Source organism: Ordospora pajunii, assembly GCF_021821965.1.
Source record: "Ordospora pajunii strain FI-F-10 chromosome Unknown Cg_02B, whole genome shotgun sequence".
Lineage (NCBI taxonomy): Eukaryota > Fungi > Microsporidia > Ordosporidae > Ordospora > Ordospora pajunii.
Window position 1 is genome coordinate 41,422 of NW_026848118.1, and position 12,894 is coordinate 54,315.

Here is a 12,894-nt window from a genome sequence, read left to right on the forward strand (position 1 = left end):
GCTTCTTCAAAAATAGCTCACACTTTTATTCACTCATGCCTTGCCCAGCCATCAAGATACTCTACAATCTCATCTCCTTCCCTCTGCCCTTCTATTCAAAATCTCTCTCTGCATCTTCAGTATCTTCGAATACTTCTCATGCTTCTTAAACTTTACTCCGTCAATCGTCTTGTTTATCTTCTGAATCATCTCTCTGTGCCCACTCGCATCAATTCGTATCATGCACAGAGCCTGCCTCATCCTTTCATTCAGCATCTGCAGCCTGCTAACAAGCTCGCTCTTCTTCATATCTAGCCCTTCGGCCTTTCGTAGTATCACCTCATTCTCAAAATTCAACGATTCGACTTTCTCCCTAAAACTCTCGTTCAGGCTCGTAAGTTCAAAATATATTCCTCGGTATGCATCAACCATCTTGCTTCCAAAGTCATTAACAACTTTCTGTGCTGTTAGAGCCACCCTTTCAGCCATGCCACTCCACTCTCCAGCCTCAGGAATTTCAACCTTGTTGCCAATCGTCATCCTAAACATCTCCTCAACTCTTGCACATGCATCAGACTCCTTCAAAAGCTTCACTCGGCATTTTTCAACAGCATCATCGCGCCTAACAAACAATATCTTATCATTGGCCACTCCAACACTTCCATACATCTTCTGCACTCTTACATTTGCAACCACAACAGGCGCATCTCCAGCAACAACCAGCTCATCTCCCATACAAAAAACACTCTCAAACACACTCAACTCATAATTCAACACCTTGTACGTGTAGTTCAACATCAACACGTTCTTTCGAACATCATAAACCTCAATTCCCTCCTCATAGCACACATACATCCTCCCCCCCCTCGCTGCAATACTTCTTGCCCTTCCCTCAAAGCATACAGGCTCAGGAATCATTCTTACAGGCTTACTCAAAAGAACCATCCGCGTCACTGCAAAGTCATACGATCGATATATCCTTCCAGACCGTGCCAGAAACCATGACACCCCATCATCAATCACAAAATCAATCACCTCATCCTCTTTCGACACTTCTCCCTTGCTGCACACTACAACCTTCTCAACCATCCTAACATCTCCGCTCTCCTCTGCATTCATATACACCTCAATCCTTTTGTTGCTGTACAAAAAACAGACAGTCTCTTTCCTTCCTTCTCCTGCATTCACAAATATCTTCACTGGCGCATCCACTAGCTGATGACTACTGCTATGCACAACTTCTTCTCCAAACACCCTGTATCTATGCAGAGCATTTCCACATATTATCAGCAAACATCCGCTTGCATAACACATATTATCAGCCTTCTCATCAATCTTTAGATGCTTTTTCTGCTCGTCATAAGAATAAATACACTTGCTGATCAGCCATCCTCCCTTCATGAAAAATACTCTGTCTTCAACAAGCGCACTTACGCCCAGGTCATCCACACTTTTCTTCTCTATATAACTCACCTGCATCCTAAGGGCTTTCCATTCCAAAATTTCACAAACATCCACATACATAACCTCAAAACCAAGCTTTAATCATCCCATTAGAAATGATTCACGTCATACACATACGTTCCTCTTTCATATTCATATCCAACAAACTTCCTCACTGCATCATTCTTCAGCCCATACACAAACCTTTCTTGTATCCCCTTCAACGGAAACTGTTTTTGCTCTCCTCGGATGTAGTCTCCAAGACTCCTGCTATACGGAAACACTCCCTCAACATACACCCTTGCCCTTCTATTGAGCCCCACTCCAACAGGATCATTCACAACCACACTGTCCTTTGAGAAATACACCTTCAACTGAATGTTTGCCATCGTCACTTCAGATGCATTCACCGTGTCAAGATACTCTATTCTGCCCTTGTCTTCAAACCCTATGATCAGGTTGTGCACTTCCTTCATGTGCTTGATGTCGTCAATCGATGGAATGGTGTACACATTCTCCCTCGACAGCTGTTTAGGTGGCCTGAAGCTCAGCGAGATCCGAGACGTCTTTTTGTCCTCCTTAAACATTGGCTGCGGAAACATTTTGCTCAGTGGTATATGCTCCTTCTCGGCCTTCTCAAACTTGATGTTCTTCACCAAGAAAGGATCAGAAAAATCGGCTTTTTGCTGTTGCACATATCCTTGAGAGCCATATCCTTGCTGGGCCTGAGGCGGAATACCTTGGCTCATTGCTCCAAATAGTTGCTGTGTAGGCACTGGCTGCGTCTGTTGTATCGGCGTAAATGCAAATGCATTCATGCTCGGACTCACAGTCGATGCTTGCATATTCAATGCTGGCATTCCAAATCCCTGCTGAGGCTGTGCCCTGGGTTGCAAAAACGGATTCTCAGGCTCATTTGTTGAGGCCGGGGTTTGCAATGGCAACGGTTGCTGGGATAGCGGAAAGCTTGTGTTGGCTGGCTGAGGCGCAAACACAGGCTGCGATACAGAACCTCCTACTCCAAATGCCGGTGCCTGCTGGCCCAAAGCAGACACTCCTGATGTAGGCATGCTCTGCACCGGCGTGCTTTGCGTCGAAATAAACGGCTGGAACCCAGACCCTGTTCCAGATCCAAGTGTACTTGGCATCTGCCCTCGACTATCTGATGCTGTGCCATTTGATGTTCCAAACATCCCTCCATATCCAGAATATCCACGAGGATCGGTCGACACTCCTCCAGTAGCCGGCTTTCTGCCCAATGAGTAATCCTCAGATCGCAGCTCTTCAACAGATTTGTGCATGTAACTCTCATTTCCATTTATGTGAATAAGAGATACATCTCCGCCATTGTCTTCACGTATCTTTCTCTGCATATATTGATGATCCCTTGTTCCAGAGCGTGCGCCATATCCAGGCATCCCCGTGCTCATGCCTGTGACCTTATCACTCGAAAAAAGACTTTGGTTTCCTCCAAACGGACTCGATGATGTGCTAGACTGTCCCCAAGGATTGGCCTGCTGAGTTTGCGCCATGGGTTGCATTCCAATCGAAAATGCAGGCGCCTGCGCTTGTGTATTTTGGCCAAACATCCCACTTTGTTGCGTCGCAAACGGACTAGTCGTTGCACTAGGCGTGCTGAAGGAAGACGATGAAGGCACTAATGTGTTTGTATTGCTCGCAGATCCAAACATATTGCTTCCCCCTCCAAACGTGTTGGCTCCTCCAAACCGTGGTATACTTGATAGAGAAGGCTGAGGCTGTGATGAAACAGATGGCTGTATGCTTAATGGCTGCTGGCTCCCAAAGGGCTGTCCAAACATCCCTGTGCTTGTACTAGGCGCAGATCCTGCTCCTCCAAACGGGGTTCCGGTTCCAAACGACGTTGGTGCTGAGCTTCCAAACACTCCGCTCTTCACTCCACTCGAGGATCCTTGTGCAAATGGGTTTTGCATACCCCCGTATCCAGGCTGAGGTTGCCCAAACATCGACGGCTGCTGCGTGGATCCATACTGCCCTTGCTTGTCCTTCTGAGGCGTCTGAGTAAAAAACGACGACGAATTGAAGAACTTGTTCATATTGCCTTGATCCATTTTCAGGGCTTGATTTCAATACACAACTTATTGCCCTCACCGCACAAGCACAGAAACTCACAAAACCACCAACAAACTAAACATTTATTCAAGATGATTCTCATCCCTTCCTCCGTCTCCTTCGTCCTGCATCAGTATTCGTGTCTGCATCGCAAGCCACAATGTTTACGTCCACTGCCCGGAAGTACTCATTGTTCAGAGACATCACAAAATCTTTCGTTTGAAACCTCCACACCCCATCAACATGGTTGTAGAAATCAACCTTTCCTTTGAAGCTCATCGAACTCGTAACTGATCTATTAAATACCACAGGAACGCTCAAGTCATACATCTCCAAAATCCGTTTCCCCTGGTTAGGCGTCAGCACATTTGCATTTACCTTTTCGTCTATTATCTCTAGAAGTGCTTTCCCAACCATAAGCTGCCTATAGAATTCATACATCCATGGGGCCAGGCAATTTTTTATTTATTCCAAGCACTCCTTCCACTCCTCACTGCTCTCTCGTTTACAGGCACATGCTGCTACCTACACTCCTCTCATCTAAAAAGCACATTCAAACAATGCAAGCACACTCCACATATGAATGCACAATCACTACCGCTTTGGATCAAACCGCTTTAGTAAACAAATAGACCAATACTTTTACGGCAAATGCCTCATCCCCTATTATTCACCATCAATGCATCTCAAAAGATCCTTGTCTTCCATATCTACTGTGCGGAAAGTTAGAAACCTCTTTACCACATTCCCTGAACGATCAACAAGAAATTTCGTAAAGTTCCACATAATAGGCGTTATAAACGACATCATCTTGCCATTCTTGGCATTCGTCAAGTGCTTAAACACTTCATGCTGATTCTTCCCCTTTACATCAACCTTGTCAAACAGCTCAAACCTTTCATCACCATTCCCTGCATCATTCTCACTCTCATCTCCTCTTAAATACCCATTGACTACACCGTGTATTTCTTCAATGCTCTTTGGTTCCTGATTGCCATACTGGTTGCATGGAAACAGCAGAATTCTCAGTCCCTTCTCATAGTACCTTTTTAGCAGTTTTGTAAGATTCTTGTAATTCATGGAAGCAAACTTGCAATCAGACGCCACATTGACAATCAGCAAAACACAGCCTTCAAATGCCGAAAAGTTAACCTCGTTTCCACTCCAGTCTGTTCCGCTCAAATTATAAAACATCTGCGACTCATCACTCATAATATCACAAGGGCTTCGGGAAAGCATATACATACTTTGGCATGCATCACATTTATTCATCACCAATCATCTCTACTCTCTGGCTAACTCCTCAGCATAAACCCTCGGAACTATTATCCTATCTGACCCAATAACTATCTCAACCCCTAGACTCTCACTCAGCTCATATACAACCCTTATCTCCTCAAATGTCATCCCACCAATTATATACACACAATACACTTTCTTATGCAGGACATCCCTCTTCACAGACAAAAGATAACTCTTGCGTAAAGACTTCAAGTGTGCTCTTGAATGTGTCAAACAGCTTACATCTATGTGCCCTTGCTTCTTTTCAATAAAACTCTTCAGCACATTCGAAAGCACAGGCTCATATCGACTGACCTCGTATCTATGGTCAATCTTCTCCTTTAACGGCACAAACAGCTCTTGGTTCTCAAACTCAAGCCCAATCTCCTTGCTGGTAAATCCTGCATGCTTCAGCATCTCCTTCTCATTCTCCTGCAGCTTATACCCGTTTGCTTTCAGCAGCATGAGTATCCTAACCCTGTCTGGCTTCTCAATCCTTCCATTGCACAAATGCTCAAAAACCTCATCGACCTTCATCTTCCATTTGCTTCCGTCACTTTCATACCCCGTGGAAAGCTGCTGCTCAATCCCAACAAACCTCGAAAGATAGTCAAACTTGTTGTAGCACTTCTGTGCCATTCTAATCAGCCTGCTCAGGCTTTCTTTTGTCTTCGATGCGGCCGGTGCATCAAGAACCATCTTCATCAGCTCCTTATTGTCCACCTTTGTATCCAGCCTCTGTGCTATCTTCGACAGAATGTGTGCATGGTGCCTCAGCGTCTCATTCACCTCCCCAAGATGAACACATCTTACACTCTCCCAGATCTTGTCTCTCATGTACTCTTGCGAAAACACTTCAACTTCCTCAACGCCCAAGTCCTCAAGCAGCGTCCTGAACGTGAAGAAATGCATGAAAGGTGAAAACAAATCCACGCTTCTGTCAAGAATAATCATCTCGCCCCTCCTGGAATCGTTGTGTGCTGCTTCATCAAACATCTCTGCTGGCTTTCTGCACACATACCCACTGTAACTTACATTAAATACCGAGTTTAATGTTTTGCCCACTGAATACAGCCGATCCGGGCTGCATTTGAAAACTCTCTGTTCAACTGCAACAAAATCCGTATCCACGACCTTTGTCTTTATCAGAGGATTCAACCATTCGCACCTTTCCAACGTGCAAACTACAAAGGATGAATACATCTTGCTGTCGAAGTCCCTGTTGATTGTATTTGCAACATCCTCCTCCCCCCTCACAAAGTATATTACCGGAAAGTCCACAGGCATTCTCTGCTCCTCGATCCTCTGCGAAATCACAATGTTGTGGTTGATAAACTCCGACTTCACGAATATGTTCTTCATAATCGCTGCTGCATGGCTGTCATATATCAACAGACTCCATTCTGCATTGTGGTGCGATCTAAACACATCCTCAATTATCTTGTTCTTCAGCAACTCTGGAAGATCCATTTTAAGGATTATATCCAATCCATTCAAAACAATGATTGTTTCTCACACCGCCAGCAACTGTCTTTTCTCAAAGGATTCCTAAAATATACCTCTTTATTGGTTTTGTATTCTCAGCTGCTTGCATCCTCCGAGCATTCTCACATCCAAATATCAGCCTGCTCCACTAACAAATTTAACTCTTTTGAGCGACACAATATCGATCCCAATTGACAACAGCAGTAGAACAAACAGGAAAATTCCCATCAATCCGACTCGGTGCCTCTTGTCTTTTGTTTTCATAGGCTGCTCACAGTTCCAACTTAAAACAGCCGTACAAAACATCTAGTGCCACTCTGACACAGATCTGTGGCTCTGCTCATTAAATACTCGCGGAAACACCATCTCTCATTCCTGATATGTGGCATATTTACAGTGGTTGCTATCGTTCTTCGCAGCTGTAGCGGCCTTCCGCATTCTTTTTTGCTCTCGTCTGTTTCTGCAATCGTTTATTCTTGCATGTGCCATCTCCAGAACCTCGCCATCCCCGTCGCCATTTGTGCCTTCAAGCTCGCCATACTTAAAAACATCAATTCTGCCATATGCAAGCTCATTGTATCTTTCATAGCATGCTTGGCTGCTTCTACACATCACCTGCCCTATCAATCCCCATTGTGGATGGAACGTGCTGGCAACTGTGACCAGGCGCTGATCATCTTCCGCACTCCACTCAGAGTCAGCCCGCAAAGGACTCACACTCTCATCCCATCTAGCCTTGCACTGCGACGGCTTCTTCGACATAAACAGCGACGACACTTTCGACCACTTGTTTACTCCATACTTCATCACTCCTGCTCGCAGGACTTCATCCTCAGCCTTCGTCCAGCGGCCATCCCCCTTCTCCAGTTTCATTGCACACAAGCATAGCTCCAATAAAAATCAATTTATTTCTCTGCAACAGATGAAATCACACAGTGAAGACCACATTCCTCCGAAAAACGACCTGCTTTCCTTGAGATGTGTCTGCAGTGCATACTCAGAGATCTTCTCAAAGATCTCATCAACACCAACACCACTCTTTGCCGAGCACTCAAAATACCCCACGGCTCCAACATTTCTGGCAAGCTCTAGCCCTTCTACTGTAGATATAGGCGAATCGCCATTTCTCGCAAGCTCCTCGAGTCGCTGGCTGTCGTCTCTCAGGTCAGTCTTTGCCCCTACAAGGAAATACTTTGCAAGCGGCGCTTTTTCGCGGACCTGCCCAACAAGGTTGTTCTTAACCTCTGCATACGACGTTCTGTCGTCAATTGCATACACAATCGCAATATAGTCTGCTGATGGCAGCGCCAGGTGCCTGAACCTTGCATACTCATCTTGCCCTGCAGTGTCCCACAGGCGCAGCTCAATAGTATTGCCTGGGTGCTTATACATGTTGTTCACTGAGTTAAACACGGTGGGACTGATTTCCGTGCCAAACACTTTTTTTATGTGCCTTGTAAGAATGCTTGTCTTTCCACACGTTGCAGACCCAATGATCGTCAGCTGCTTCGATATATCAGCAACTATATCTTCTGGCATCTTGAGGGTTGTTTTCGCATGCATACATATGCCATGCCATGCTATGCCGAGCATCGATGCATGTGACTGCGCTGTACAGCTAGAGGATGATACAACAGATGCTGATGCATAACAGCACATAGATGCCACTCAGACCACCTCGGCACAAATGCTATTTCCGAATCATGCCATTATGCATTCATGCTTACTCCCAGCAAGCAAGTCCACATGTTTGTATTGTTGTGCATTGACTCATGATGTGGTGCTGCATTTGTGCATTTTCTTGATTTGATGTGGCTGCCAACTTACTCTTCTTTATGAATCGCAGCAACCCCAAGATGTCAATAAGAGGCTTGGATGATCTGAAGACGTACCCGAAGCAGAATTTTCTCCTGAAGATTCCACAGAAGGCATTTAAGAAAATGAGGATATGCATTGATGGGAACTGGTTTCTTCGCAAATACACAGATGCATCAAGAATCTATGAAGGCTTTGTGATGGGGATGGATGAAATTGTCCTTGAGTGCCTGGCACCGCTTTTTGAGTTCAAGAGGGAGTATGGCATAGATATTGTATGGGTTTGGGACGGGATCAGGCTGCAAAGGCCACAGATAGCGGAGCAGGGTGGTGCGGACTCACAGTTACAATATGTATTCAGTCTGCAAAAGCAAGGAGGCTACAAGAGGGCAGGAAGAGCATGGGGAGGATTTGCAGAGATGGGATATGAAACAGACATGATAAACAAAGTGCTTGGCGAGAACGGTGTGTTTTCAGTAACTGCACCGTATTCAGCAAGTGCTCAATGTGCATATTTCATAAGCACTGGTGCCTGTTCATATGCATTTGGAAAGTCTGATGTTCTTCTTTTTGAGGATGTGGAGAAGGTGATACTGGATATGTTTGGGGCGTCTACAAGCGACGGATACTTCAATGTGCTTTATAAAAGCAAGTTTGTTGAGTTTTTTGGGCTTGGGCCAAGGCAATTTTTGGTTACCGGGCTGCTTCTTGGATGTGACTTTTGCTCGACGCTTCCGAGCTGTGCAGAAGACTTTTCTGTTGTAAGAGTCGTTAGTGCAGTCAAGGAGTCTGATGATCTGATACAGATGATCAAGAGATCGTGCGAAGAAGGTGTAGGGAAGAAGTATGCTGATCATTTTTTGCAAGGAGTAGCGATTGTGGTATACCATCCTGTTATGAAGATCACCGGAGAGGTGCAACCTTATAGTGAGGACAACGTGCCCAAGGGGCTAGATAAAATGTTTGGTGCAAGGCTTGCGCCTAGGATGTATGAAGCGATGTTTGTGAACGAGGTGTCTTGCGATGCTCTGCAGATTCTTGGGATGAAAAATGACGATGCGGATTTGATGTGCATGACAGAAGAGATGATGACAAGGATGGGCTCGATGAAAGAGCCGAATGGGTTTGCAGGTATTGTTTGCCCGAAGATGGTGGTGTGCGGGGATCTAGATGAATATTCTGGAGTACTGCTGCTAGAAATGATACTACTAGGAAGGATGAGGTCGCCGTATGTTCCCAAAATACTTTGCATGTATGATGGAGAGAAGCATGCTGATGATTACAGCAATCAGAGGATGGAGATCAACAGGGCAGATCTAAGCAGCAGTCTAATAATTGACTATGAATTGCTGAAGTACCACATGGAGCTACTGAAGATATTTTCGTTGCTTAAGAGTGCAAGGGAGATGGGTGAAAGGATGTATGGGATGAAGACAGAAGGGCGAAGGCTGAGAAAGCCGGTTCTCTTGAATGCGCTATTCTACTGCTCGTTTGGATTTGATGGAGGAATGGGAAAGAGCAACTTTGAGTTTTTGAGGAGGGTAAAAGTGTTTTTAGAGGCAAACAGAGGGGTTGATGAGAAGGTATCTGAGGTTCTAGTGGAAGTTGAGGGTGTTCTTAAGCAATAAATGGTGTTGATTGATCTGTGATGCGAATTGAATGGCGAGGAATTAAGCGAGCTAGGTTTTGATGTGATATGTGATATGTGCCCCTGCAAATGATACGTGAGCTGATAGTGCGTGTGCTGGAAGGCAGGGAGATTGATGGTGGGGCGCTGCCGATGAATACTGCTGATGCAGAAGAAAGCTTGAGTGACATGGGGATTGATGATATTTTGGGATGTGTGATTCCTTATTTGCACGGAGTAGCAAGCGATCGGGCTGGAAGAAAAGAAGATGCGTTGAGGCTGTTTAGTGAATACTGTGCAGATTGCGAATATCTGAAGCTGGTTCCTGAAGAGACAATGGAGATATGCAGGAAGAGGGAGCGTGAGGGAAGAATAAGGATGCAGAGCAAGATAAGGGGATTTAGATTTGAAGTGATTGACTGGGAGGACAGGGAGTGGGTGATGAATCTTATTGAGTATTTTTATGTGGTAGGGATGAAGAATATCGAGCATCTGAATGCTGAGATCGGATTGGCTGAGAGAAGAGAAGAGTGTGGAGCAAGCAATAGAGCGGGTATTGAGTGTGTAAGGATTGATGAGTCTGGAAGAGCTGAAAATATGCTTGTGCGGAGAAACAAGCCAACTATGAGCCTTGATGAGTTTGCAGACAGATTGATGGCCAGCATGAAAAACGAGGTGAAGGATGCAGATGCAGATGGCACAGAGCCGAGCGAGATGTACACAAGAGAGGAGCTGATTATGAAGGATAGCGAAAGGGAGTGGAGAGGATCGAATAGAGGAAATACAATAGGAATGGGATGAATGAGGAAGAGAGGTAGAGGATCTATCTGTGTAGAATGTTAAGATATGCATTGATTTTGGATAGGCAATGGCGACCCCATGAAGAGAGGATATGTGTCTTGTGAGGGGATGGATTTTGATAGAGAGGAGCTTTATGAGTCTGCTGAGGATAGAGAGGCACTGATGAAAATGCCAGAAACAAGGCGAGAGGAGATTCTGTATGAGAGGCATCTGGAGCGGCAAAAGCTTAGGGAGAAAAGGGAGCTTGAAGAGAAGATGTGCAGAGGAGGTAAGAAGGAAATTGCGAGGATGGTGGATGAGGATGGTGGCAAGGATGTGTGCAAGGAAGAGGATGGCGATGAGCGTGAGTTTCTGGAGTTTTGTGGCTGCATTGTCAGCAGAGATATGATTGCAAAGAATGTGTTTAAGCCATTTTTTGAAGGGTTTGTGGGGCATTTTACAAGAGCAAGGATAAATGGGCTGTATGTAGTTGTTAAGATAGTAGGAGTTAGCAAAGGCGAGGTATATGGGATTTGGATGAAGGGGCAGGAGGTGAAAACAAACAGGTACTTGGATGTATTTACCGGAACGAAGACCTATGTACGGTTTAAGATTGAGAATGTGAGTAATTCGCCACTGCTGAAAGAGGAGTATGAAGATGTGTGGAGGACGTTCAAGATAGGGTCGGTATTGAAGGTTAAAGAGTGCTATGACGAGCTGGAAAGGATGATGGGCAAGGAGCTGAGCGATGACGAAATAACGGAGATGATCAAATGTAAGGAGGAGGTGCATCCTCGGAAGCGAAGTGTAGCACACATGAAGATTGAGTTGATACAGAAGAGAGACAAGGCGATTGAGCTCAAAGACAAGAAAGCTGCAATGGAGTATCAAAAGCTGATTGAGGAGATTGAAGACCAAGTCAGCAGGGACATGGTTAAGCGACGAGAGTAGTATTGATTAAAGTAGAAATGATTTGTATGTAGTTTTAGAGATACTTGGTGGCACAAGCAGCGAGCTTGCCACCTTGCATATTAAGTATATGTGCATTATGCATGGCGGATTTTTCTGGAGAAATGCAAAATTTTAGCATTGAGTACAGGAGCCCCTAACATGTCTTCTAATAAAAACAATAAAGTGGATGGAGAAGAATCTGATGTGATAACAGATAGTGAGGAGATATCAAGCAGTACTGACGATGTTAACAGCAACGATTATACTGACAGTGTTGATGATACTGAAGAGTATGACGATGACAGTGAAGACAGTGATGACAGTGATGACAGTGATGAATCCTCTTAATAATTTGGACAGGCGGTGGCGAATTGGATTGCTACAGCCTTTAATAGCAATATTCTAAGGTATATATGGTATTAAAGGAGTTTTCTTTAATTTTTGAATTTTATCTTAAGAGCTGCTGTTGCCTGTAATACTTGTTTTTGTATGGCTCTTGATTGCAGACTCTGGACGAACAGAATGCTCCCGTGCTTTCAATGTCTTCCATCTTCGTTCCAGTATGAAGAGTGAGTTGAATGCCACGCAGCACCAGTTGATGAAATTTGGGTTGCCTACTCCCCTGATTCTGAAGAGATACTGGATATAGTTTTCAAGAACAAAGAAAAGCAAATAGAAGTGAAGAACTGGGGAGTGCACTATGAAGGGCAGATAGCTTTTGTAGTTTGATGGTTTGAATAGCAGTATGATTTCAAGCTTGTACTTTTCAGGAACAGTAAAAGCCATATAAGCCATCAGTGCATAGAATGTATCATAGAAGTACCTTGCATATTGGGAAAACATATTAAGATGGAAGAACCAAGTGACACTTAGTGACGGCCTGTGTGAGTTTGTGAATTCAGCTTCAAAAAGATGCGGAAAGACATACGAGAGAACGAATGCATTGCTACCAGATAGTAAAGGAGCGTAGAATGTGTTCATGCTTGTAAGTATGGCTGCAGGCAATTCATTGTATCCCTTTTTGAGCAAGGCAATCAGCAAATTCTCTATAGATATGGCATCTGCAGGAAAGAATATGGAGCATATCAGGTATTTCTCTGAATTCAGCATGAATGCCACCAGTAGATCACAAATACAGGAGATGACTATGAAGTATTTTCTAGGTATGAAGTAGTACACGGCTGGAACTATTGATGGCTTCAAAAACATTTGCTGATAGATGCTTTCAGGATTGTAGTAGTTGTAGCATAAGGACGGAATGTCGTATGATTTGAGTATAAGTATTGTCATGTACAGCAAGAGGCTCTTAAGCTTAATCATTCTCGAGGGTTGATCAAGTCTGAAAATTATGAGGATGATTTTCTTGATGGCCAGGTTCTGAACAGTAATAGATGCAGTAATGCATTTGAAGTAAAGCATTTCCTGGTGTGCAAAAATAAGAT

At 44.4% G+C, this 12,894-nt stretch overlaps 12 protein-coding genes across 12 annotated transcripts; 4 read left to right on the top strand and 8 right to left on the bottom strand.

Moving 5' to 3' along the window:
* Positions 1-69: 69 nt before the first annotated feature.
* Positions 70-1,458, bottom strand: HK407_02g02870 (uncharacterized protein; the record flags this gene model as incomplete). The annotated part of the gene is made up of 1 exon (XM_060420286.1): positions 70-1,458. The coding sequence occupies one exon, from the start codon at positions 1,456-1,458 to the stop codon at positions 70-72; it is 1,389 nt and encodes a 462-aa protein (XP_060277520.1).
* A 74-nt stretch (positions 1,459-1,532) lies between these two features.
* Positions 1,533-3,512, bottom strand: HK407_02g02880 (putative nucleoporin autopeptidase; the record flags this gene model as incomplete). The annotated part of the gene is made up of 1 exon (XM_060420287.1): positions 1,533-3,512. One exon carries the CDS (start codon positions 3,510-3,512, stop codon positions 1,533-1,535), a length of 1,980 nt encoding a protein of 659 aa, XP_060277521.1.
* A 100-nt stretch (positions 3,513-3,612) lies between these two features.
* Positions 3,613-3,954, bottom strand: HK407_02g02890 (putative transcription initiation factor IIA; the record flags this gene model as incomplete). Its single annotated transcript, XM_060420288.1, has 1 exon — positions 3,613-3,954. The coding sequence occupies one exon, from the start codon at positions 3,952-3,954 to the stop codon at positions 3,613-3,615; it is 342 nt and encodes a 113-aa protein (XP_060277522.1).
* A 225-nt stretch (positions 3,955-4,179) lies between these two features.
* Positions 4,180-4,725, bottom strand: HK407_02g02900 (glutathione peroxidase; the record flags this gene model as incomplete). Its single annotated transcript, XM_060420289.1, has 1 exon — positions 4,180-4,725. The coding sequence occupies one exon, from the start codon at positions 4,723-4,725 to the stop codon at positions 4,180-4,182; it is 546 nt and encodes a 181-aa protein (XP_060277523.1).
* Positions 4,726-4,797: 72 nt separating this feature from the next.
* On the bottom strand, positions 4,798-6,264 carry HK407_02g02910 (sec1-like intracellular trafficking protein; the record flags this gene model as incomplete). The annotated part of the gene is made up of 1 exon (XM_060420290.1): positions 4,798-6,264. The coding sequence occupies one exon, from the start codon at positions 6,262-6,264 to the stop codon at positions 4,798-4,800; it is 1,467 nt and encodes a 488-aa protein (XP_060277524.1).
* Positions 6,265-6,648: 384 nt separating this feature from the next.
* On the bottom strand, positions 6,649-7,152 carry HK407_02g02920 (uncharacterized protein; the record flags this gene model as incomplete). Its single annotated transcript, XM_060420291.1, has 1 exon — positions 6,649-7,152. One exon carries the CDS (start codon positions 7,150-7,152, stop codon positions 6,649-6,651), a length of 504 nt encoding a protein of 167 aa, XP_060277525.1.
* A 27-nt stretch (positions 7,153-7,179) lies between these two features.
* Positions 7,180-7,818, bottom strand: HK407_02g02930 (ras-like GTP binding protein; the record flags this gene model as incomplete). The annotated part of the gene is made up of 1 exon (XM_060420292.1): positions 7,180-7,818. The coding sequence occupies one exon, from the start codon at positions 7,816-7,818 to the stop codon at positions 7,180-7,182; it is 639 nt and encodes a 212-aa protein (XP_060277526.1).
* Positions 7,819-8,135: 317 nt separating this feature from the next.
* On the top strand, positions 8,136-9,722 carry HK407_02g02940 (uncharacterized protein; the record flags this gene model as incomplete). The annotated part of the gene is made up of 1 exon (XM_060420293.1): positions 8,136-9,722. One exon carries the CDS (start codon positions 8,136-8,138, stop codon positions 9,720-9,722), a length of 1,587 nt encoding a protein of 528 aa, XP_060277527.1.
* An 89-nt stretch (positions 9,723-9,811) lies between these two features.
* On the top strand, positions 9,812-10,522 carry HK407_02g02950 (uncharacterized protein; the record flags this gene model as incomplete). Its single annotated transcript, XM_060420294.1, has 1 exon — positions 9,812-10,522. One exon carries the CDS (start codon positions 9,812-9,814, stop codon positions 10,520-10,522), a length of 711 nt encoding a protein of 236 aa, XP_060277528.1.
* A 78-nt stretch (positions 10,523-10,600) lies between these two features.
* HK407_02g02960 (uncharacterized protein) lies at positions 10,601-11,452 on the top strand (the record flags this gene model as incomplete). The annotated part of the gene is made up of 1 exon (XM_060420295.1): positions 10,601-11,452. One exon carries the CDS (start codon positions 10,601-10,603, stop codon positions 11,450-11,452), a length of 852 nt encoding a protein of 283 aa, XP_060277529.1.
* Positions 11,453-11,611: 159 nt separating this feature from the next.
* HK407_02g02970 (uncharacterized protein) lies at positions 11,612-11,800 on the top strand (the record flags this gene model as incomplete). Its single annotated transcript, XM_060420296.1, has 1 exon — positions 11,612-11,800. The coding sequence occupies one exon, from the start codon at positions 11,612-11,614 to the stop codon at positions 11,798-11,800; it is 189 nt and encodes a 62-aa protein (XP_060277530.1).
* A 105-nt stretch (positions 11,801-11,905) lies between these two features.
* On the bottom strand, positions 11,906-12,772 carry HK407_02g02980 (8TM microsporidial transmembrane domain-containing protein; the record flags this gene model as incomplete). The annotated part of the gene is made up of 1 exon (XM_060420297.1): positions 11,906-12,772. The coding sequence occupies one exon, from the start codon at positions 12,770-12,772 to the stop codon at positions 11,906-11,908; it is 867 nt and encodes a 288-aa protein (XP_060277531.1).
* Between the last annotated feature and the right edge of the window lie 122 nt (positions 12,773-12,894).